We start from the raw sequence: 25,415 nt of genomic DNA on the forward strand, positions 1-25,415 counted from the left end.
AGTAGTGTGTTCTGAATTATGGAAGGTGGGAATGCCTGCGTTCCAGAATAACATCTAATAACAACTAACTTGCCTCTACCCCTGCCCAGGCTGTAGATGCAGATGATGTCACCTCACAGTCGCAGGAGCCAGTGGGCGCTTCCCCCCCCGGATTCCGCCCTTGGGTACACAATTTTTACTTTTTTCAGCTCCCCATCTGTCTTCCATTTCAGATGACAGCCTGCTTCTTGGGACTGCTTGATCACTCTGGTCACTGTGTTCATTCTTTCTGTTCCATCAGTTGTTCTTGGGATCCAGACCTTGTTTTTTCTTTGCTGCTTGAAGGGAATCTCCAAATAAACTCATGTAAAAATGAAGAGGATCACTGCACCCACAGCTTCAACTTCTGAAATGTCTGCTGTTGGCAAAAGCACCCTGAGTGCACTGCTTTGTTTTCCCAGTAAAATCACAGTATCTTGAGTTCAGAGTCGCATTGTGAAACTTGTTTCTTTTGTCCATTTTGTGTTGCAATCATTCTGCCCCATTTAAAAATCACTTTCTCTTCCAGGCCTTAAGCAACTAAATCCTTTCAGATGGAGCCACTTTGGGTCTTGTGTGCACTACATTGTCTTCCATCCCTTTGTATTCCATTTTTATCTCTTCCTTTTTTCCAGCATGTCTTCCATCCGTGCCGTGTTTGATTTGCTCTGCTCTGCAGTGTGGTGTTGTAAAGGAGAGCTTGGCCGGACACTGCTCTGGTTGAGCCCAGTCCTTGGCTGGCTGCAATAATCACTGCACACTCTCTTCTGCTTGTGCTTGCAGGGGAGTTGCTCAGTGCTCATTTGTCTCTACCAGCCTTTTTGAAGTGACCCATGTTTTTGCTTGCTTTAGGTTACAGAAGAAGCTTATGTCCCTGTCGGAGACATGAACGGCATGGGATTCAGGCCCTTTGATATGGTTATCCCATTTGCTGTAAGGAAAGGAGAAATAACAGGTACCTGGAGTGCCTCTCAGGGAGATTTACGCTTTTTATCCATTTGCAGCTAACAGACTGGGTGGTCTAGACCGCAGTGTGTGTGGGAGGTTTGTATCCTGCCAGCAGCGTAGCTGTTTAATTTCACACTGAGCGGCATCCACTGAGGATGAGTAAGATATGCCCCTTCAATGGTTCAAGTTAAGTGAGGATTCTTGGTGTTGCTGTGGCCTTCAGTGCTAGGCTGTGAGCTACTGCACTGTAGGGCCTGTTGATGCTTTTTCCCCTCTGGAGCAGCTACGTGCATCCTTGAAAAGCTCCATTGTTTCTTTTCTGCAGATGTGATAAAGCAGTTAATTCTGCATTCCTGCTACACACCTTCTCCAGAGCAGGTGACCCCTCTTCTACAGGTCTGGCAGCTGAGAGCGTCGCTCCAGTAGCACCCTGGTTGCACTAAGCTCCTGCACGCGAGGCCTGTGTCCCCTCTGCTCTCTAGCTTAGCAATCCCACCCCAAGCCCTGGCCTGTCCCAGCTTGAAGGAACAGTCAGTCTTTCCTTTCCAAAAGTGCAGCAGAAAGAGGGAGCATCTTGCTGTGAGATAGATCAGTACTTTTTATGCAGCTTGCTGTGAAAGGCTCCGTGGCTGCAGCAAACAGCCCTGCCCACCCGTAGAGTTTGTAAGGTCACACGACCGTTTGCCAGATGTCTACCACTGCCTTGTATTCATGCAGCTTAAGCAGAAAACATGTCTGGTTAGTGTTCTCATTAGTCTTCTATTTGTGCCTGTGGGTAAGGAATTTAGCAATTTAAAATGCTTGTTTAAAATGGCTAGACAATTCTCTGTGGGTGGGAGAGGGGAAACAGGCAGCTTCTCCTTCCGTAACTCCCATGGTGGCCTTTTGTAGGTGAAGTACACATGCCCTCTGGAAAGACGGATACACCAGATATCGTAGATAACAAAGATGGCACAGTAACAGTGAAATATGCTCCTACTGAGGTTGGGCTGCATGAAATGCACATAAAATACATGGGAAATCACATCCCAGGTAAGTCTGACAAAACAGGCAATGCAAATCTGAGTGCAGAGTCCTGCTGACGCATCTGCTCCCTGGTGAGGTTCTATAGCTAAGCTGTACATGCTGTGGAAAGATCTGCCCAGGCTATTTTACTGTTCAGCCGCCCTTTCTCTGCAAGTAGTCCAGAGAGAACTAAAGCAAAGAAGTGCCAGCACATTTGAGCTTCCATTGTGGTTTAGTCGTACCAGCCAGGCTTAAAATGGATTTTGGTTTTGGGAAACTAGCTTTTTGTGCTGTTTTATTATGAAGAAGAAACATACTGTTTTTTAACTACCAGTTTTTCAGGTTGAAATTTACTGCCATGGTGCTTAACAAAACTACTAGTTACAGTTTGTGTTTATCCTTAAAACTGCATTGGCAAAAAATCTCCAAACTGTGGGGAGAACTGATTGGCTGAAATACTATAGTTACTCTTTACATCTGATTGCAATAAAATAAAACATGCATATTATGCTGCAATCTTCCTTTCTTCCTCCCTGACTGCTTCTTAACAAGCAGAAACCACTGCCTTTCGTTCCATTTCTCTTCTTTTGTCCTTGCTTCACCAGCTCCCCAGTGGAACTACTGCCTTGCCTGGAGGCTGTGGCTGCCCTATGGTTCTCCAGGCATGCTGGCTTTGGGGGGCTGGGCTGAAAGGGGCAGACTTGTAAAAGGATGTGTAGAAATGAGACAAAATACCTTCAGCACTGTCTGAGAGAGACTGCTGGTTCTGTTCATACAGAAACACAGGGTAACTTAGGCTGAAGTAGGGAGCTCAGCAGTGTGATGCATGGTGCTGCTTCAGTCCTTCAGCTCTTTATGGATATAGCAGCTCCATAGGTGCTGACCTGTCTGATGTCTTGGTTCACGAAGACCTTTACCCTGTGCTGGGATAGAAAGATGATGTGCCATAGTGCTTCCTTCATGAAGGTTGTCATGAATCAAACTTTTTACTGTCTCAGCTGCAAAATCTAACTTTGGACTGAAGAACTATCTGTGCCTTTTTTTGAAACCATTATTGGTTGTTGGTGACTGTACTTTTTGTTCTTGTGCACCAGCTTACCTAATCTGAGGCTGGCCAATACATTTTTGGATACCCTTCAAATTTGCTAGTTCAGGTTCATTGAGTCAGACTATGTGCTGTGCTAGTTCCTAATTCTGGGCTACCGTAACTCAGAATCAGTGCCTGAACTGAAAGCCTGCTTCTGAGTCATGTTCTGATTTAATGTGCTAAAAATAAACTTGGAAAGAACTAGACCCTTTACAACATCCTTTAAGCTTATCTGTGGTAACTAGAGTAACACTCTTCCATGAATGAATGTGGCACAAATTGTGGAACAGTATCTTTTGAGGATTGAAATGGAGACTTACTTGGTTTTTAAGTGCATTACAGTCACAATAAGGTTTTTCAGATACCATGTAATGAGAAGTGCATTAAAGAAGATGGGTATCAGTTCTTGTAGTCCAGACCACTCATCCTTAAAAGCGCTGCTTTTTGGTTTTTTCCCCTTTAGAGAGTCCTCTGCAGTTCTATGTCAATTACCCCAACAGTGGCAGTGTCTCTGCTTATGGGCCTGGCCTCATTTATGGGGTTGCGAATAAACCAGCAACTTTCACCATTGTCACAGAAGATGCAGGAGAGGGTAAGTCAGTTCCTTAAACCCATCCTACCCTAAATAAGGAACTTCTTGGCAGTGTAATGCACATTGGCTTTAATTCACATTCATCTGTCCAACTATGTATCTCTGATGTGACACAAACGATTTATGCAAATATCAGGCTGTAACTTGCAGTAAAAACTGGTTTATTGCCCCTTCCTGAAAGCAGTAGATGTACCCTGTGGTATAGGGTGCAAATTATTTGTTTAATTTAAAGTAAACTGAAAGCAGCTTAAATTTAGTGAATGATGACTGGGCATGGAATAACTGTAAGTAAATCTAAAGACTGAATAGAACTGTGGCCTTAGTGGATTAGTCTGAGCTGGTTTTGCTGCTGACCTTTGAAGACATGCATTTAAGCTCCATTTGAGTACAAGGTACTGGATATTTCTCTTTGGACCAAATTTTTGGACCTGGTGTTCACAAAGATTTATAGAAATGCCACTCTACTTTTTTCCTAGGTGGGCTGGACTTGGCTATTGAAGGACCTTCAAAAGCAGAGATCAGTTGCATTGATAACAAAGATGGGACATGCACAGTCACATACCTGCCTACTCTACCTGGGAACTACAGCATCCTGGTCAAATACAATGACAAACACATTCCGGGCAGTCCATTCACAGCCAAGATCACAGGTATAAAGTTTAAACTTCTGGAAGCACTTCATATTAAACATTAACCTCGGATAGCATGGGGAACCTGGTTTGTGGCAGGAATTTGAAGTCCTCTGTCTTGTTCTGCACTTAACTTTGTAATGTTTTGTGACTCGTTTCTCTTTATGTATTCAGATGATAACAGAAGACGGTCTCAGGTTAAGCTCGGTTCTGCTGCTGACTTCATGTTGGATATCAATGAGACTGATCTCAGTCTCTTAACAGCCAGCATTAAAGCCCCATCTGGTCGTGATGAGCCTTGTCTTCTGAAGAGGCTGCCCAATAACCACATTGGTAAGCTCTGAGAGATTACTGTGATAGCCTTTACTCCAGTTTGCTTTGCTTTGTAAAATGACTGATTTCTTTGCTCCTTCCCAGAAGAGTGTTGTCCAACCAAGTAGTTGAAAGTGTTTGCTACAGTTGTCCAAAGACAAAAAAAGTACGAAGAATGACCTCTTATCTTAGCTTGCATGTGACGTGCCAGATTGCAACTGAAGTGGGTTTTGTCAGCACATATGAATGGCCTTGTGGTCCACTTGAGAGCAACTCTTCAATATGAGTAAAGAGTGCTCTTCCAGTATTTCATTTCTTGGTGTGATCAAGGCATTTAAATCAAGTATAACATGAACAAAAACTGAATAAATTTCTCACATTTCTCTGCTTTGTAGGCATTTCATTCATTCCACGGGAAGTAGGAGAACATCTGGTTAGCATCAAGAAAAATGGGAGCCATGTACCAAACAGCCCCGTAACAATCATGGTGGTCCAGTCTGAGATCGGGGATGCCAGACGGGCAAGAGTTTTTGGACGTGGTTTGGTAGAAGGACGAACCTTTGAAATGTGTGACTTCATTGTAGACACAAGAGATGCTGGTTAGTTCCCTCACAAAGGGATCATAAGATGCTATCAGATATATACTGACTCTACACGAGAGTACTGCCTCCCTCAGCATGCAAGCTGCAAAGCAGCAGCTGCCATTAAACACAGTCATTATTGTCAGTTATTAGCCACAGATAGTACTATTAACTTAGAATATGCTTTGTAAGTTCTTTGTTGCAACCAACAGGCACTGTCACTGGGGCAGTGCTGGCTCTAGTATCATTTGGTATAGCAAGAAGGAAATGAGGAAGATACTTATTTCCCTGTTGGTTTAATGTGGAGTCTTGGATAACTTTTTAGCTTGGTAGATAACTTTTCAACATTATTGAAATAAAAGGGTATATAGTCAGAGAATTTTAGGAGCTGAATGCATGCTGTGCCTCTGACTGATTAGGAACAAAGAAATGTCATTAAGGCATCATGCAATGTGCCCGTTGTGATACAAACCTACCAACTAGCACCTGCTATGGGTTTGGACTATTTTATCTCAGATTTAGAGCAGAGCTTTGCAAATCTGAGGCTAATTATCTGTATTGTAGGTTATGGTGGGATCTCCCTGGCAGTTGAAGGACCCAGTAAGGTAGAGATCCAAACTGAAGATCTAGAAGATGGAACTTGCAAAGTATCCTATTTTCCAACTGTACCTGGTGTGTACATTGTGTCCACTAAATTTGCAGACGAACATATTCCAGGTAAGCAGAAGTGTTGGGCAAATTTTTGATAAGTACAACAGAAGTCTTATCTGGCTGACCAGTGCTCTGGAACTGTGGGTGGGCTGTGTGATCTGGCTTAGACCATAAGTCCCAAAGATTCGACGAGGTTCTTCCCAAGCAGCGGGCGTCCAAAACTGTTCTGGTTCTGTGGGTGTATTTGACTTGGGCCTGACTGTTAGTTGGGTATAAAAGTTCCCCTATGATCCCCTACAAGTCAGAGGAAGCTTTTATTCTTGCCCTCAGTGGCGTGTATAATAAGCAGAGAAGGAATGACTTGCTGTGATACTTACAGGCAGTCCATTTAGTGTGAAGATCAGTGGTGAAGGAAGAGTTAAGGAGAGCATCACACGAACAAGACGGGCTCCCTCTGTTGCAACAGTAGGAAGCATTTGTGATCTGAACCTAAAAATCCCAGGTAAGCAACAACATCCTTATCACTAAAACCATAGCTTGCACTTGTGTAGTATGGGGTACTTGAAGCAGGGAAAAGATGAACTTCAGTTTTGTAAAGCCATCCTCGTATTAACAGAGCTTAGAAAAGAAACACTGGTAGTATGTCTTGTCAAACAGTTAAAAATATGCATAACCATGATCAACGCACAGAGAAATAAATACTGGTGAGGCCTTAATTTAACTTCTTCTGTGTACAGCAGGCTGGAGAATGGGCTGCACAGCTCACTCTAGCTGCAGGGTTTTAAGATCATGTTAGCTGTTAAATGTTTGTACTGCTGTCTGGAAACTGTGAATCATGTAGGCCAGGCTTAGCTGGCTGCACTTATCCAGCCACTTCATCTGCCTCTGTAGCACCTGGGAAGCTGCAGCTGGCCAGGTTTTCTGCTCAGAAGCACACAGCTGAGCATGCAATGGGCATATGTGTGCCTCTTCTGTTATTTGTACTGGGTAATCACTTGAGCTCAGGTCTGGCTTCCAAAACCCTTTGTCACTTTCTAATCTACTTTTTTTTTTTTCTTCTTGATAGAAATAGATTGTGCTGATATGACAGCTCAGGTAACCAGTCCCTCTGGGAGAAACTTCGATGCTGAAATTGTGGAGTGTGATAAAAACACTTACTGTGTACGCTTTGTGCCGCAAGAAATGGGGGTCCACACTGTGGATGTCAAATACAAAGGGCAGCCGGTGCCAGGCAGCCCCTTCCAGTTCACTGTGGGGCCGCTGGGCGAGGGAGGAGCCCATAAAGTGAGAGCTGGAGGCCCGGGGCTGGAGCGTGGAGAGACAGGTGTTCCAGGTGAGTTCTCTGCTCTCAGTGGGCTCCAGAATCTGCTGTGTGCAGGTCTGCAGTGCAATGTTTTGGCTTACAGGAGCCTCCTGGAGAAACTGCTAAACAGTACCTCCCAGGATGGTGGGGTGAGCTACTATTCTTCAAATACGCTCAAGTGAAACTTTAAAGTCTATTAGGAGGAAGCTGCAACCCAGCAACAGCAGCAAACTTACTCTTGTGTGTGGTCTCGTGTGTTTCAACAGCTGAGTTCAGCATATGGACACGGGAAGCTGGAGCTGGAGGACTGTCTATTGCTGTAGAAGGCCCAAGTAAAGCAGAAATCACCTTTGATGACCATAAAGATGGATCTTGTGGTGCATCATATATAGTTCAAGAGCCAGGTATGTCCTGAGACCAAATCACATGGAAACAACACTGATTGTGACTTTCAAAGAAACTAAGGGCACTCACTGCTTCTCTTCTCTCTGCAGGCAACTATGAGGTGTCCATAAAGTTCAATGATGAGCACATTCCCGAAAGCCCCTACCTGGTTCCTGTCATCGCCCCCTCCGATGATGCTCGCAGGCTCACTGTCACTAGTCTTCAGGTGAGACATAAGGAAACATCTCTATACCTTACCACAGAGACTGATTTCGTCCTTGTTCTCCAAAACCAAAATGATTGTCCCTTCTTCTTAGTAATAGCCTTTTCTTGGTTGGTGCTCGTTTTCAAGCTCAGCTTGCAGCCAGAGAGATTTTTGGCAGCTGGCCCCTGGGTAACTGGCTAGCCAGAGTTCAAAGGCAGAAGGCTCAACTGAGTGTGTTACAAGTGATAACACTTGGGAATTACAAATAAAAGGCACCAGAAATAGCACTGGAAGAACTAAGACGTGTTTCCCATGGCATTAGCTAGGGGAAGGATAAGGAGAAATGAAATTTAGAGGTGAACCACCAGTGATCATGCTGGTACCAAGTTCCTCATTTGGCACGTGCATGAAGAGCTGCATTTCCATGGGTGAGGTAGCGCAGGGCTGCATGGCTGGGACATTACTGCAGCCTGGCCAGGCGGACCGAGGTGCCCCCACTGTGAGGTCAGGGTGCAGATTTGCTCTGGCTGATGTCACAAAACCACAGAATCGCAGCTCAGATGACTCATGAAAGGTAGTGAATCCCAGAGTGAATCACAGCTTTGTAGCTGGTCTGGGCTCATCTGGTAACCTCACCATATAATTTATGTATATGTGTGGTTACAGGCATTAAAATACAAGTAACATTAAAGGCCTGACTGAGATCTCCAAAGCCAGAAGCTTGGATGTGAGACTGAGAATCTGTGTCTAAATATACTGTACCTCAGTCCTCCTTGAGTGGTGATTAGTACTTCAGTTAAGGCTTTTTTTGGTTATGTCCCAGCTGTGATCCCTAGGAGTTTGCCTGGGCTGCAGGAATTCTCCCCCTCGGCTGTGTTAATGAACCATGACAGCCTGATCCGATAGTATCTCTTCTAACCAGGAGTTACAAGGGCGTTAATTAGTCGCTGTGGTATTGATGTTTACCTTGTGTTTCATTTAAAGACTCTTTGACAGGAATACTCACACTTCAATTAAGTCCTGGAGAGGCAGATAAAGCTGAGTATTCCTTAACAGAGTCCATTGTGTGCAGCATCAGCCTCCACTAAATCCACATCAGGGACTTGTTTATACGTTGTACCTCAGTTCTACTCAGTTGCATTTATTTCTCTCTTCAGGATTTAGTTGAAAGCAAAATGAGGTAAAGTATGTTAAGTGTGAGATATTACTGCTGGATAGCTGCATGGGCTGTGCTGGTCGAGGACCACTGTGGCTCAGATGTGGAGCTGCCTTGCTTTCCACCAATGGCCTGACAGCACCACAACATCTGGTTTTGTGTTCTAAATTACTTTTTCATGTTGGAGTCGTCTTGTGGTGGCATTCTAAATGCAGCCTCTTGTGGCAAATATAAACATGCATATTACTCTTTCAGACATTTGGATTATCAGAGGCTTTTCCCTGAATGAATCTGGAATGAATGAATGGGCTGAAAATGGAGCTATAGCTTAAGCATCCTTTAAATCAAGTGCCTGAATACCGAGGACTGACCTCAGTGATAACGGGTGACTAGTATTGTAAACCTGCCTCTCCTTGATGTGGTGCAATCGTCTGGCTTCCAAAAACAGTCTGTTACCACGGGAAAAGTCAGCCTAGCCAATGTGGGTGACTCCTAAATCAGCCACCCCCTAAGAGGGAGAGAGCTTCTGATTTGAGAATTAATGCAAGTCACAACTTTATGCCTTTTTTTAAAGTCTAAAAAATCCTCATGGTGAAGTGGTTATTTCCCTGCCACAAATCTTGTGCTGTCTGAAATGAAAGTTTGAATTTGATAATCTGACTGTTGCATTCTCAGGAGTCTGGATTAAAAGTTAATCAGCCAGCATCCTTTGCTATAAGGCTGAACGGGGCAAAGGGCAAGATCGATGCTAAAGTCCACAGCCCCTCTGGAGCTGTTGAAGAGTGCCATGTGTCTGAGCTGGAGCCAGGTGAGCGCAACTTGGTGATGATCAAAACAATTGCATGACCTCCAAAGCACTTGCTGCCACACTGGGTATTCAGTTCTTTTGGCTTACACATAGTGTGTCCCAGGGATGAGCATGTTGCTTGGAAAACAACTTATTGGTGTCAAGAGCTGTTCAATCAGGGTTATATCCATGTTTTCCTGTGAACTGACTGAGCCCCAACTTGTAAATTAGAAGTATTTAGGTCTTGGCCTGCAAGTGAAGGTACAGTGACATTAGTAATAAATTAAGTATGATGTGGTTGTTGAATTTAACCGGGGAAGAAGTTTATTTCTCAAAGCTATGCTTCAGTTTTTGACTAATAGTTTATTTTTAACTCACACTCACTCCTTCACATGAAACGTCAAGGAAACTGTCTATAAGTAAACACTACAGAAAGCTCAATACCTGTTTCAGCAGTGAGCTTTTCTTTTTCACTTGAGGTCTGTATGAGTTATGGTCTGTACTGTGAACAGACAGCAGCTGTCCAGCTGGGGGAGATCAGTCCCGCCTCTGAGTTAACATGCAATCAAAAAAGTGAAATATCAGCAAATTGCTAAATGACTTCATTAGATAAAGGTGTGGTGTCAGAGCAGCACACTCAGCTCACTGGTAAGATTTGGGTTGCTCTGACCAGCTGCTTTTCTTCTACACACGGCTCCCTCAGCTGCCAACAGATTGAGGTGTGATTCAGATTTCATGTTTGGTGCATGAGTGAGGCAAGTAACCCTCAGACTAGACGACAGTTGAGATCAAGTCATAGTGAATAAGGTGAAAACACAAGTTGTAATACCTTCTGTGATAAATACAGCATTTTCCTGCTTAAATACAAGTTTAGCAGCTCATGTAGCAGAGTTCACTTAAACTGGGACCAAAATATGTCAAAGGCTTTCAGAAGCTCAGATTGCTAATCAGCCCCGTGTTGGGTTTAATTGCTGGTTTATGGTTGGATTGTTGCCTCTGATTTGTCAGAAGAGCCCCTTCTCTGTTTGCAGATAAATACGCCGTTCGGTTCATCCCCCACGAGAACGGCGTCCACTCCATCGATGTGAAGTTCAACGGGAGCCACGTGGTGGGCAGCCCTTTCAAAGTGCGCGTGGGCGAGCCCGGCCAGGCGGGCAACCCTGCCCTTGTCATGGCCTACGGATCTGGCCTGGAGACTGGCACCACGGGTAATTCTTCTCCTCCTGACCTGCTTGCACCTGGGCTTTGAGACATACAGAACTTATTTCTAGGCATACTTTTACACGACTTCACCTGCTAAGGCAGCTGAACTAACCCACATTCTCTGCTGACCTGACTGCAGGCTAATTTTGCTTTCTAGCACGCTCATGCCTTATAACCATCACTCACAAGTCTGCAGCCTATACTGAGCCTTAACAAACTTAAAACTTCTGTAAATCAGCAACTGCAATGTGCATTCACCGAACTGTTGGTTAGTAGCTGGACTACAGTTCTGCTGGTTAGCTTATCTCCACCTCAGTGGTCCCTTGAGCTCTGGAAGATGCTCTGGCTCCCGTCCACACATGAACAAGACGTCTGAGTTGGCTGTGTAGAGATGAAGGAATCTTGTTTAATTTGTGTTAATTAAATGGGTACGAGGGTGTACCCTGTTACCTTCCCTTTGTTGCTTGCACCTCTAAGAAATCTCAAGTGAAATGTAGTAGGATATGTAAACCCTAGGGAGAAGGTGGGTTGTTCTGTTGGTAGTGTGCTATGCATGCTCCAGATGCAGTGTGAACAGTTTCTTCTTGGAAATCTGACATCTCGTTGTCAGCTTTGGCTCCCTCATCTGATAGTTCTCAACTCGAGAATGTAGGGTTTAGGGTTTGTTTTTTCATTTCTATGATTTGTGCCCTTAGTAAGTATGAAAACATTCCAGGATATGCACTTTGATTTATTTGTGTTCTTGCTCAGGCCACACACACAGGTAAATAGCAGAGTTAAATGATTATTTTTCTTTCCCTTTGTTGTGTAACAGAATAGCTAGTTCATTTTGTCCTATCCACTGCTGTCTCCTATGGATTCCATTTCATATATTTTTTTCTCCCTGTGGAAAAAAAAAAAAAAAAGTACTGCAGTTATTCAATCAAAGCTTCTGCTGTTCTGGAGAAACCAAGCAGTTGGTTTTGGAAACATGCAGATACACTCTATAAAATAAAGATGTAGCTTGAGCTCCTTTAATAGGTGGAAACAAAAGCACTCATTAATACTAGTCAGTGATGCATCAGGGACAGAGGAATATTTCTTCATCTATAAAGGTGCTTGGGGTTGTTTTTAATCTAAATAGACTGTTTAATTTCAGCAAAGCTGCTCTGTGCTCCGTTGTTGAATCCTGGCCACTGCCAAAAGTGCAGTGCCCTGGGAGCTGCTGAGCAGCGTTTCAGAACAATGACTCAGTGTCGGGGTTTCAGTGGCTGAGCACCTGAACCGTCCCCCTGGGAGGGCTGAGCGTCTGCAGCCTCCAACAATGCGAGCCTTCATCTGGGCCACAGGAAAAAGCAGTGCCTCTGGAGCAAGAGCTCTTACCAAGAAGCCGTGAAGCTTGCTGGCTTTGAGAATTAACTTCTCTCCAGTTGAGCAGGGCATTGTGGGCTGATGCCTGACCTCCCAGGGTGGCGGTGCCAGGGGGATGGGCTGCTGGAGCGCTGGAGGATTGCACTCTGTGGGAGCTGGGCTCTTCCAGCATTGCGACACAGCAACCTCTTTTGTGGGGAGGCTAGAAACTTCTCCTGAGTTTATTCCCACGTCTTTTTGCTTCCATCTCAGCAGCAGTAAACTTTCCCATGGCCATCCTGGTTTTGAGTGAGCCTGAGCACTTTATTCCTCTGCAACAGTGTCTCATGCAACAGCCCAAAGATCATAAATATTTGAGGCCAGAGTCTGACACTAAATTATTTGGGGGCTGAAAGCCTTACTTAATTTTTTCTTGTGTTGCTGGCATCGTGTCATTGGCTTAGTATTAGCAGCAATAATTCAGCTGTGTTAACCAGATGCTGTAATTAAACAAGCTTTTGTTTCCACAAACTGCTTGGAGTGCTGTTGCCGAGCAGTTCAAACACCCGTCTCCTCCAGGCCATCTTCTGCCCCTTGTCTTTCTTGCTTTCTTGTGGGCTCTTCACTGCTGATTTGCAGTCCAGGCAGCGAGACAGCTGGGAGCTCTCCCAAACTTAGCCATGCTGGAGCTGCGTGGGTGTGGACTCTGATGCCCAGCAGAAAAGCTCTTGTTTTCTAAGCCAGTTTTTTGATACCAAATGACTTCCATTTGAGTCCTGAAGGGCTCTCATGACCCCTTCTCCCACACAGTCACAACCTAACTGGAGGAGGGAACAGGATGAAGCTGGGGAGGCTGCCAGGGGTGCAGAGCTCCATTTGGGCTGGCCTGTGCAAGGCTGCTGGGGTGGATGTGGTGTCCCTCCCTGCCTGCAGCCCTGGGCAGACTGATCTTGCGCCGAATTACCCCTTATTTAATGCCTGAGGCTGCGTGTGTAACATCGGGTGTGAGGAAGAGTGTGTCTCACTGTGCTACGTCTTTCTAGGACTGCAATCGGAGTTTTTCATTAACACGACCAAGGCTGGTCCAGGTACCCTCTCTGTTACAATTGAAGGGCCATCAAAGGTGAAAATGGACTGCCAGGAAACTCCAGAAGGTTACAAAGTCATGTACACACCCATGGCTCCAGGAAACTATTTAATTGGAGTTAAATATGGTGGACCTAACCACATAGTGGGCAGCCCTTTCAAGGCAAAGGTTACAGGTAAAAAGCTAACTAGTATTTACTCTGTGCCTGAGGCAGGTCATGTCATTCAGTGAAAACATCCTCCTGAGACAATGTGGTGTTCTGGTCTAGATTCCCAACCCCATGAGAAGCAAAACATTTCTTCCCATCGCCTCCAAAGCCTAGATGAGGGGTCTCAGGAGCAGCTACAGAAGCAGTAGTCACGGAGCCTGGCAGCTTGACTCAGTGATGGGCCATGAAACAGCTTTATGGGGTAATATTAAGTCCCAGTCTAGTGCTAGGGTCTTGCATGGGTCGCAGGGAAATATGACTTATTTACCCATTTCTCCCCACCCTCAAAGCCTGAAACCTGCTCACCTGTAGCATGTGTTGCCTCTCTTGGTCTCATTTTGGTGCAGGTATCACCTAGCCAAAGGTCAGGGAGGCTCCCCACCTCCTAATGTCTGGGAGGTTCCTAGGTGCAGTGAGGAAGGCTGGTTTAGGAAGCCTGCTCTCTCTCCAGCACTGTGTTTAAGCGCAGGCTCAAGCTCATCTCTGCTGCTGCCCCTGAACTTGTGAACCCTCTTGTGGTGCCCATAGTGTGGTGATGTTCTTGGGAGAGGGTGGCAGGGACTGTGCTCCCCCAGGCTGGGACATGCTCTGCTTTCAAAATGGGTTATTGCAAAGTTGCACCTGCTTTTCTGCCAACTCAAGTAATTTTTGGCATTTGGTGATTGGAGCACAATTAACTCTTCTTAAGCAACCCGCTTTGCTTAATGAATCCTGAAGTTCCTGTGGTCCTTTAGCCACTTGAGGGCTCTGGGATGGGATTGTTGCCAGCGGTGCTGGAAGATGTCAGCTTAAAAACCTAAGCAGGAAATTGCTCCTCTCCAAAAATGCATTTTGGATGCAGAATGCATGCTAGTCATTAGGAGAGTTTCGAAACGTCCTTATGGATGCCTTTCAGATGGGGCAAATCTGAATGTCAGAAACCTTTTCTGTTTCCAGGGCAGCGACTGGTTAGCCCAGGCAGTGCCAACGAAACCTCTTCCATCCTGGTAGAGTCGGTGACAAGGTCATCAACTGAAACTTGCTATAGTGCCATTCCCAAATCCACCTCAGATGCCAGCAAAGTGGTTTCCCGGGGAGCAGGACTCTCAAAGGCTTTTGTGGGTCAGAAAAGCTCCTTCTCTGTGGACTGCAGCAAAGCAGGTATGGATACGGGAACCAGGTGGATGTTCAGGGTTGGTGGTTTAGCTGGGCATTTTTTTCCCTAAACCAACTTGCAGATTCAGAGCTTGAGGTAATGATCTGGTACTAAAGGAAAATGCCAGATACTGTACTGTGCTCACCAAGTCAGTCCTACTACAGAGGCCGTAAAGATGCTAGTTCCTCTCCAGATGGCTTTGTCTGAGCCAGGTGCTGCTGAATGAACCACAGGGTTATGGCATGAGAACAAACAGGTTGCTGAACTTAAGCAACCCTTGTGGTGCATTGTAGCATGTAATGCATGGTGTTCCTGTAACCTTTGATGGTCATCATCATCATCTGGGAGCTCTGTGGTGGGTGGATTACAGGCCAGCTGTGTCCACTGGCCCCTGCTATTAACTTCTGATGAAGTACTTGTAAAGCAATACCAGCTTGTTTTCACAAGCAGCATGGATGGCTCTTGTGCTCTACTTAGTGGTAACCTGTAGTTAGATAGTGGTAACCTGTCAGGTTTGGCAAATAGTACAGATAAACCCTCACCTCTATGAGGTTGAAAGCTTTTTAATGTAAAATTCCTTCTTATACCAAATTAATCTGAGGTATGGCTCAGCTACCACTCTGTGAATTAAAATAACAAAATTCATGTGTTACAGAGCCAATATATTATGGTACAACCATGCTGCCTTTTTTAAGCTCAAGGATTTTAACAGTTGTATGTTTTGCTCTAGGTTCCAACATGCTGTTGGTTGGCGTCCACGGACCTACAATACCGTGCGAAGAGGTGTCCATCAAGCATTTGGGCAGCCATCAGTACAACGTCACTTATGTCGTCAAGGAAAGGGGGGACTATGTCCTGGCAGTGAAGTGGGGTGACGAGCACATTCCTGGGAGTCCCTTCCATGTCACCGTTCCATAAACGCGCTGTCAGGTGCTCTCTGCACTCGCAGTTCAGATGTAGAGTTGTATTGCAGTCGTGTTGCAAAATGCAGTTTCTAGATACACACGGCTCACATTTCAATAGTCAGACATAAACTCTGTAACTGTTTTTACAAGCATTTCACTTCTGTCCTACTTACCAACCTAATGTCAATTTATTTAATATCTCTTCAAATTGTACCTTTGTAGTATGTCCGGGTCACTGTTAATGTTTGGAGAATCATGTGGATGACTAGACACTAATTTCCCTTGCGGATGTTAAAGACTTTAGATGTTAATTGAAAACTGGAATTTGTCTTTGTAATTGGGTATCTTAACTACTGATTTTATTTGACTGGAGACTTTACATTTTAGTTATGGAATATGACTTGGGCTGTCCCCAGTTCAAATTCTTTTCTGTAAAGAAATGAGGTAAAACTGGTACTATAATAGGTGCCTTTGTATACTTGATCAATTTTAACGCTTAACATTATAAAAAGCTATTCTAAGTAGCTTTACCACTCAAATTTAAAATGTGTCTGAAAATGCTTTGCTAATGGTTTACATGTAGAAAAAGTTTCTCTTTTATAGCAAACCAAAAGCAGACTGAAAATTACTTCCTGTAAGCTTTCAGCCTCTCTATGTTAATGCTTTGTAACTCTAGAGACAGGTAGCTTTTTGGCCATGATGCTAGTAATGCAGTTTTTAACGAGCTTGGGATGCTGGTGATGTTTCTGTAACTTTACAGGTAACCCCCCCCCCACACTCTTTTGGGTTGAAGAACAAGCCCTGGGTTGGTTGGGTTAATAAAGCCCCTGAACTTGCCAAGCCTGGCATGGCTGTCACCTGTGTGACCCAGAGTCACTGCAGTCCAGAGCACCACAACGTGTTGAGAAGATGACCAGTGGTTTCCCTGGAGGCTGCAGGCCAGGCCAGTGGCTGAGATGGGGCAGAGAAGCCATCCTGGGAATGGGACCCACATCTGCAGTGGGACACAGGGTGGGTCTGTGAAGTTACCAGTAATAGCAATACCAATAATAGCAACATAAATGAACAAACCCCTCTTTGGTGCAAGATGTTTTATTGTATCTCAGTCCAAGGACATGCCTGAAGCAAACTCATCTCTCCTGAAATCCTCTTTGTGCTGCAACAGGCATTTCTGCTGAGGGTCAGGGAGTGGAAACTTCCTTGTAACTTGTCTGTTTATCCCGGATTACTCCATACTACTTCCCAGGTGCATATCTGAATTGCTGTCAGCTGCTGGGGCTTTAGTAAACTCTCCTGATGAGATCAAACTCTGCAATTTGGAGAAGGTAGGATTTGTTGAAAACCTTTTGACATGTCGCGCTGGCCCTCGGGAGAAGTTCATGCTTACAGTTCTGTAATTATGTGTGGATGTACTACTCTCCAGCACAGTTACTGGGAAAAAAGGAAGGTTGGGGTTTTTTTACTGTGCTTTTTTTTTTGTGCCTTAATGTGAAATGCTCACTACATTGTAAACTAGAAAGTAAAAACAAAATAAACTGGAATAAAATGCAGGATTGTAAAATTGTATCTTATAACTTATTAAATAGAAATGTTTGCTTCATTAAAATGTGCATGTTAAAAACAACATTGGATTCTTTTCATATGTAGTCAGTGAAGTTCAGACTGAAACTACACCACACAGCAACTTCAGGCAGACCAAATAGCCTATGGGCTGTGCAGGTAGCCATGAAAATTCGGGCAGAACCTCAAAACCATTAATTTTTTCCCCTGAAATCTTTTTTGTTTTTTTTGTTTTTTTTTTTTTTTTTCCTTTAAAACAAAATAGCAGAAATTTAAGCCATATGGCGTAAATGTACAGGGTGCAGTGGGCACAGTGTGGATGGAGCATCACACAGCCGTGCTGGTTTGCCCCTGTGCAGACCCAGGCACGGGGGCAGCACTGTGTCCCTGGAGCTGCCATCTGGGCTGTGATCCCGGGGCACTCCCGGCACCCGCTGCTCCCCCCGGGATCCCTGGGGTTGTTTGCAGAAGGTGTCTCCCTGCACCTGGGGCCAGCACCTCCAGGAACAGCCATGGAAACCAGCAGATGTTTTCCCAAACAATCTCCTGCTGAAAGCCCCGGTGAAACCTGAGAGGCAGTGGCTGCCAAGGACTTTCCTGCCCCAGGCTTATCAGATTATTTCCTTTTTATAGTTAACTGTGTTTTACTAGCCTTGTGGTAGATACCTCAGCGGGAGCCTCCTATTCAATGTTTTTAAACAAAACAAACCTGGATACAGCTGTTGGTGTGAGTAAACCTTGAGAGCATCTCACCTGCATAACTCCTGTGGCCCAGTCCACCCCGTGCTTGTCTGCCTTCCTCTTACCTGTTACCCCTTGTCTTAGTTTAATGACACCAGCTGAAATTAGAGGAGTTGTCTGTGAAGTTGATGAACCCTGGTTGCTACTGTGGCTGGGGTTACCTCCAGTAAAAACTGAGCTCTGCTTCAAGTGACCAACTCTGCCTGGCCTGGGCATCGACAGCAGTGGAGTGGCCACAAAAATAACCTTGCTAAGGACAGCAAGCACCCAGTGGTGGTGATGAGGAGAGCTTGGCAGAGTTTTGGGCAACAACATTCAGCTACCTCCAGCAGCTCTGGCCACTGAGGACTGTTGGGCACAGATCAGTGCTTTGGGGGACATTCTGCTCTGCTTTTGGCACTCTGACAAAGGTTTCTACGTGCAGTGGCTACCTCAGCAGGCAGCTGAGGGGGTGAATCGTGTACGGGTTACTGGTCTCCCAGTGCCTCCTGCTGGGCAGACTTGCAACGGTACAAGATGCGCTTTCTTCAGTATAGAAAGAGGACTGGCATCGGTTTTTTGCCTTTAGGTGTGAAAGTGCTTTTCTACCAATTTGGTTGAACTTAAGTTCTTTTTCTTTGTCTATAGTCTCTCTCCTTGGTGGTGGTTTGCAGTAGGATTTGGCCGCTTAGTACCTGTGAGTCCCACCGGGAAGTGCATCCTTCCTCAATTGGCCCAAGGTGTCCTGTGAGCACTGCACTAGGTCTGGCAGTGCCCTGGCAGCCAGGTGGAGCCCTGCCTGCTGCTGGCCAGGGACCAGGGCCGCCCCAGGGCAGGGCACTGCCACATGGGGACACATGCTGGGACCCCTGGCTCGTCTGGAAGGTTCACTGGGTATTTTGGTGGGTGCTGGAAGGTAAGTCCCTGCAGCCCAGCAGTTACCATGGAATGGTAATTCCAGAGTATTCCAGCCCCCTGCCTGGTACTGGTGGGATGCGTTTTTACATCTCAAATGGCAAAGAGAAGGGGTCTTTGGAGATGATGTCTTGGAGCTCCTCACAACCCATACACTCAGCCTGTCCTCATCCTGCAGCTCAAGTCTGCCCTGTAGGCATCCCTGACCCCAGGCTGTGCTTGTTCCTGCCATGCCTTGGGATCCTACTAGTTGCCCACTGGCCTTCTCCTCTGGTTTGGGGAGCTGTTGGAATTCCCTCGTCAGATCCCTCTGGCTGTCCATGGCCTTGGCTCTGTGTTTCTGATAGCCATCTCTGCAGCCAGCATGGCAAATACCTCATACACTGGGGTGTTGCTCAAAACTGCAAATTGCATTTTGACTTGTGCAGCTGGGAGTATCTCTAATAAATTAAATACATGCATTTAAATTATTTTAATAACATTAACTTGAAGTATTACATGTATATGTGCATATATATATATATATATATATATATATATATAAATGTAAAGGTGTTCCTGTATACTTAATATTTTTTTGTCCGTGTTCTGCAGTGGTCTATCTCCAGGCCTAGGCCTGCACAGAGCACTTTGTGTGTCCAAGGTGGATCTCCCTTCTCCCCCCAGAACGCCCTGCCCTGCTCTGATGTCAACTGGGCACATTGACAATTTGGGTGCTGGGGCTGTTGCTTAGCAGGGCTCTGGGTTTGCTCAGGTTATGCAAACCCTGTAATTACTTTTCCCTCTAATTGTCTGTTGAAAGTGAGATTGTGAAATTTCTAATCCAGAAACTGCTCTTTTTTTCTACTCACTTTTAGCTTCTGCATTGTTTTAAAACTTATTTGATATTTTTTTCTAATTAATTTTTTTACTCCACATTGAAATGTATTTGCAGTGCAGACAATGCACCCTTTTCACCTGAAAAAAAAAAAAAGGGAACAACCTATGTATAAATCACATGGAAAAGCCTATCCAAGGTGGTTACAGACATCACTTGACAGAAACTGGGATGAAGTTGCATGAAACTTTATTCAGGGATTGGCAATGCTTTTTTACACAGTGTTTTTTATTTGTTTCAGGAAAGGCTCTTTCCAAACCATTTGTTATTATGTCAGCTGGCTGTGCTATGCTCTCCTATGAGCCAAATGAAACTTGGTTGCCCAGTTTGTCCTCTGCCAGGTCAGGGACAGCTCTGGCACCCAAGGAATGGGGCCTTGAAAAGCTGCTGGCAGCATACCCAGGTGTTTATCTGTGCTTTGTGCCAGCTGGCTTGGAGGATCTTCTTTTTCTTATTTTTTTTTTCCTTATTTATTACATCTCCTGTCCACATCCAGAGCAGCAGAAAGGAGTGTTTGGAATTTTGCTGCCGACAGCAGTGGTGCAGAACATGCACTGGAGCACCCAGCCTTGCCGGGACTAAACCTACTGGGTACCTGAACATTTCACGATCAAACTCTCAAATTCCCAAACTCCTCTAAACAAATGTTTCTTTTTAAAAGTAATTTTTTCCTTGTGTTACAGTAACTTAAGAGATATTCCCATCCCAGGTGCCATATCTTCACAGCTTCATCTGAGCTGGAAAAGCAGCAAGGAGGGCTACAGCATTTTTTTCCTCCACAGCTTTCAGTAATGGTTAATATTCTCAGGTCCCTTTCACCGAAGGTTATCAAAACAGCCCTGCTGCCAGGCCCCCCTCTTGTGTGGGGCTGTTTCCCCAGGGCCTCCTGAGAAAAGGCTTTTAAATGGCTTTTCAGAATTTCTCAGACTTTCAGAGTTAATTTCGTAGCTGTGAATTTATATTGCATGCTTAGAAGAAATGTTGTCACTAAATCAGGCTGGATTTATAGCTCCTGTCGCTGTTAATTTGACTGAGATTTAAAGCACATTCTTTAAATGACATGAATGAAAGGCTAGTATATATGATTTTTTAAAAAAAAAATTAATAGGAAAATATGATCTAGCAGGACCTAGAGGTATGTTTGACAGCTCTTTCCTGTGCTGAGCTGCCTTTCTGCAGGACCTTGGTACTGCAAATATTTACATCCCTGCTGAGCTGGAAGCCTGAGTCCTTTGGGCCCCATGGAGGAGGTGGCCTTGCCAGGGTGGGTATTTCCTTCTGACAGTGATGTCCGGCTAGGGTGTTTTGTTTGGGGAGTGGGATTTTGCATCTGGCTTCCCCAAAAATGGCTGGGGTCAGGCCCTCCTCCCAACAGAGAGGCACAGAAAGCTTTCATATCTCAATGCCAGCATTTGCAGAGCTTTTCAGGGGAGGTTTTTGTTACTTTGCCAATATGGAAATTAATTATTATAAATCTGTCTTCTCTCTACCAGAAAATAGCCCCTGCAACACTTACAGCTCAGACTCTATATTTAAAATGACACACAAAGTATTTAACCTTGTTTTTCACACTGGCCGGAAAACCAGCCTGCAGAGAAAGGGCATTTGTGGTTTTATACCAGGTGAGAGTGCAGAGGTTGTATCCCTGAACCCTCAGGATGAAGGAGAGCAATGTGGGCTAAACCCATCTGAGGGAGGTTAAGGCTGGATATTAGGAAAAGCTTTTTCACCCAGAGGGTGGATGAGAACAGGAACAGGCTCCCCAGGGAGGTGGTCATGGCCCCAAGCCTGCCACAGTCCACAAACCTTTGGACAATGTTCTCAGGCCCATGATGGGAATTTGGGGGTTGTGTGCAGTGTAAGGAGCTGGAGTCAACGATTTTTGTGGGTCTCTTTCAACTCAGGATATGTTATGATTCTGTGGTTGCAGAAAGAGCCTCTAATTCAAATTGATTGCAGTTTCCCCTGGCACTGGAAAAGGGGTTGGTGGCATCATCTCCTGAGAAGGGGTGGTGGCACTGGTGCCAGAACAGCCTCACATCTTTCCCAAAACCAGGTACAAACCACCAAAGAGCAGAAACACAGTCACTAGAAGACAACCCAAGGGGTTAGACAGGCAGGAAAGGCTGTGGTCACTGCTGGACCAAGCCAGCTGCCCTTGTGCTCCTGGTGCAGGTGTGGCAGGGACACCAAGGGGTCCCAGGGGTGGATGTGGTCTGTAACCTGCCAGCACCTGGTCCTCGGAGCTGCTGCTGCCTCGGGAGGGTCATCACAGCATGTTTCCCTGTTAAATAACTGTGGGCAATGAATAACTAGGACTCATGCCAACACGGTGCTCCCTTTTTATTGCAAAATTCATTTAGAAACACAGTGGGCCCAGGGGCTCCGCGGGGCCAGCCAGTGGCCTGTCTGCAGTGAACGGAGAGGTCTGTGTGGAGAGCACAGATCCCTGAGCTCCCGGCTGAGGAGGGGGAAATTCCTTTTCCTTGCCGCGGCTGAGTTTGCTGGCCGTGCTGAGGGGTCTGGGTGTGAATTCCACGGGAATCTCCCGGAGCACCGGGCGGTCCAGCCATGCCACTAGAGGGGCCCTGTAATGGTCCGTGCGTGCCCGGCCCCGCTGCGGGGGCAGAGCCCGCAGCAGGGAAAACGCCTCGCTCCGGGCAGGGAGCTGATGGGAGCTGGCAGATGCTCTTAACGATCCACGGAGGGAGGGGGGAAAGTGATTTTCAAAACTGTTTTTCTTTTGATTAGAGGCAGGAGAAAGATGAGGGCTGCCCTCACCTCCCGCTCTCCATCTCCCCGGCTTGCTTGGCAGAGGAAAGCCCCCGCAGGACCACGGAGCTCTGGGCTACAGCGGCGCTGAAAGAAGCTCCCCCGGAGAGCCACATGAGCACTCCTGCCCCGGGAAGCCCCTCCTCCACTCGTGGTCCTTTTCCCGTGTCACATGCTTGGTCAGTGAGCGGCCAGCTCCAGCCTGGGGCACGAGTGCTTCCCACAATCCATCCAGAGGCTGAGGGAGCCACGAGACAGCCAAGCTTGGACCAGCTGCTGCTGTCACACCGGGAGGCTCTTTGATTTTCTGCCTTTGATTCTGCTGTCAGTGCTACCAGCCCTGCTGTGTGACAGCACAGCACAGCACCGGCCTTCTGGTGGCTGCGGCTCAGTTGTTTGCTGCACATCTTCTGTATGTGGCCAAACATACAGGGGTTTTGTACCAGCTCTCCTGCGTCCTCATTGCTGCCAGTAGCCCAAAAGAGGCAAAAGGAGGTAGGCAGATCCTTGTTCTGGGCCAAAGGGTCTCTCACCCTGTGGTGCAGGCAGAGAGGTGTCAGGGCTGTGGGTTAGTGGGGAGCAGTGCCAAGGCTAGGAAGGGACATGAACCCTCCTCAGGTGAAGGTGCGGATGGACAAACCTATCCAGTGGAGAAAACTGAGGCTGCAGAGAAGAGGCAGTCCTACTTGGGCTGCTGCTGTGGGTTCCTGGGGGTTTCTCTGCCAAGAGCCTTACACCCCCAGGGCAGTAAAAGCCTTCCTCGTGTGGATTTCTGTGGGGTGAGGGGCAGAGAGATCTTCTGTAGGCTGGGAAGGGGTGTCTCTGTGGGGCAGTGGAGACCTTGGGTCTGTGGGAAGTGACAATGCCTCCAGTCCCATGCATTGGAGAAGGGCTTTCAAAGGACCCCATCCTGAGGGATTGGGGGTCTTAGTACTTTTTGTTCAGCTGAACCCTCTCTGCTCTCTGTTCTCACCTGAACAGGGCTGCTGGGGAGGAAATAGTTTTCCACTTCTGAAGAGCCTCTTTGTTTCTCTCCCAGCCATGATCTGATGTCTGGCTTGCATGAGAAAAAGTCTCTCCAGGAATTTTGGATTCCCAGTGAAAAACTTCTGTTTGATCATAAATAAAGCTCAAGAAGCCTTATTCATCAAAAAGAGAAACTTTGTTCTGACTGCAGAATATGCTGAGGCTCCTGCAGACTGGAACAACTTGAAAACCCCTTTGCAGTTGGGACAGCTGGGTAATGATCCCCGGAGGGAAATCTAGAGATAACATGAACTGTTAAATATTTTAGAATGTAATTATAATATTGTCTAATGAATATCTAGAGAGATGGACTGTGCTGAGAGTAGGAGTTCAGGACACCTCCCAGCCCCTATCAAACATACAATGTGAGTGCAGATGGTATCTCTCTGTCGTGAATCCCACAAAACTCTGCCCCAACTCTCAATGGAGGAGCATCATTTTGCATTAAGATGTCTCTGTGTTGGTCAGTTCAGCATCTCTGCAAGATGAACCCCTCTTCTTCCCCAAGGTTTGAGTGCTGAGCAGGACTCTGTTTGGTAGGGGATATTGGTATGGGTATCCCTTGGGTCAATGGGAGTCAGCTGTCATGGCTGCATCCCCTCCCAATTTCTTGTGCATCCCCAGCCGTCTCACTGGTGGGGTGAGAGACAGAAAATGCCTTGTTTCTGTTTAAGTGCTGCACAGCAGCAACAAAAACATCCTTGTGTTATCAACACAGTTTTCAGCACAAATCCAAGACAGCTCCATGCAACTACTGTGAAGAAAATTCACTCTATCCCAGCCAAACCCAGCACACTGCTCTGGATCGACAGTCACTGACATCACTCCTGAGGCTGCTCTCTGGCCACATCTTTTCAAGTGCTGGGTAAAGGGCTAAACCAAATATTGCAAATAAGGATAGATATTTCCAGTAAAACTTAGTTGTAATTTCATATTTTTCATGACTGAATTTGTCCATTATTGCTTTTCTGGAGAGTGATTTCTTTCTCTGGTGCACTGCTCCTTTCTGAAAGCCAGGAGACAGAAAGAGCTTACATGGATGCAGGTATGGGGCCAGAGACTCAGACTGATTTCAGCCTTCACACAAACCATCACTGATGTCAGCCAGATAGTGACATCTGTAAAAAAATCCCAGTGTAAATATTTGTTCTAAATCAGGCTTTTTTCTTTGCATTGACTGCAGTGTAAGTGAGAGATCATACAAAATGCTGTATCATTTCAAGTTTAATTGCTACTGGAAGTTGGAGGACTTGTTGTCTGCCTTGCACACAACCCCCTGGGATAATTTTCTCTTGATTTAGTTTCTTTCTTCAAATTCTTCTCCCTGAACAGTGGGTTTCAAAAAGGCCAAGCTGTTTTCCTCCCCACAAAGCCTCTCTCACTTACCTGCCCTCCCTGCCCCTGCAACAGGCAACCTGGGATGCATTGATGAAGGGAGATGAATATTTGTCTCTGCTAGCAGTTGGATTATTCCCATTCTCCAGATGTCATCTGTGTGACAGGGCTTGGTTTGCACTAAATACAGCCTGTGGGCTGAGCTAGGAAAACAGATTGCTGCACCATTACATTAAATAATCATCATTACAGTCTGCTTCTTCAGAGGGCTTTGGGCTGCCACTGAGATTTTTTTTTTTTGGAGGGATGGATGCAGTTCACTTCCATGTCAGGATGCTGAAATCGGATTTTGATGTGAATTTTATGACACTCTGTTGGCAGCAGTGTTACCTGGGATCCCTAGGATGTCTCACCTGAGGTCTGCAGGTGGGCAGGGGTGAGAACCATCAGCTTCCTGCTGCCCTGAGCTGGGGCAGTGCAGAAAAGGGTCTCTCACTGCCTATCCCTCTGCCTTTTCTTTCTGTCTTTCCCAAATCCCTGCATGTTGTGACCAATTTAAACCCCTCAGTGAGAAATACTCTAAATTAAGCAATATTCTACATTGCAAACCACCAGGTACAGCCTCATGTCCCACTGGCAGCTGCTTTGAAGCATAAACACACACATACACAGAGGCACATACGCA

At 45.9% G+C, this 25,415-nt stretch overlaps 1 protein-coding gene across 4 annotated transcripts in view; it reads left to right on the forward strand.

Annotated features, from left to right (window-relative positions):
* FLNB (filamin B) overlaps nucleotides 1-17,075 on the forward strand; it is a 71,066-nt gene extending 53,991 nt beyond the window's left edge. For 2 of the 4 annotated variants that reach the window (XM_066195639.1, XM_066195635.1), the window contains 17 exons: nucleotides 90-164; nucleotides 871-973; nucleotides 1,858-1,998; nucleotides 3,522-3,650; nucleotides 4,127-4,300; nucleotides 4,454-4,612; nucleotides 4,987-5,190; nucleotides 5,737-5,889; nucleotides 6,203-6,325; nucleotides 6,890-7,156; nucleotides 7,393-7,530; nucleotides 7,621-7,736; nucleotides 9,547-9,679; nucleotides 10,690-10,866; nucleotides 13,234-13,452; nucleotides 14,422-14,625; nucleotides 15,351-17,075. In XM_066195639.1, coding sequence (XP_066051736.1) covers nucleotides 90-164; nucleotides 871-973; nucleotides 1,858-1,998; nucleotides 3,522-3,650; nucleotides 4,127-4,300; nucleotides 4,454-4,612; nucleotides 4,987-5,190; nucleotides 5,737-5,889; nucleotides 6,203-6,325; nucleotides 6,890-7,156; nucleotides 7,393-7,530; nucleotides 7,621-7,736; nucleotides 9,547-9,679; nucleotides 10,690-10,866; nucleotides 13,234-13,452; nucleotides 14,422-14,625; nucleotides 15,351-15,538 — 2,703 coding nt within the window. In that variant the 3' untranslated portion in view covers nucleotides 15,539-17,075. The remainder of the gene's footprint in view (nucleotides 1-89; nucleotides 165-870; nucleotides 974-1,857; nucleotides 1,999-3,521; nucleotides 3,651-4,126; nucleotides 4,301-4,453; nucleotides 4,613-4,986; nucleotides 5,191-5,736; nucleotides 5,890-6,202; nucleotides 6,326-6,889; nucleotides 7,157-7,392; nucleotides 7,531-7,620; nucleotides 7,737-9,546; nucleotides 9,680-10,689; nucleotides 10,867-13,233; nucleotides 13,453-14,421; nucleotides 14,626-15,350) is intronic. The other 2 variants (XM_066195638.1, XM_066195637.1) reach the window with 2 other exon arrangements.
* Nucleotides 17,076-25,415: the final 8,340 nt, after the last annotated feature.

Source organism: Chamaea fasciata, unplaced genomic scaffold, assembly GCF_029207755.1.
Source record: "Chamaea fasciata isolate MVZ Bird 193981 ecotype frontalis unplaced genomic scaffold, bChaFas1.0.hap1 SCAF_13, whole genome shotgun sequence".
NCBI classification, from domain to species: domain Eukaryota; kingdom Metazoa; phylum Chordata; class Aves; order Passeriformes; family Sylviidae; genus Chamaea; species Chamaea fasciata.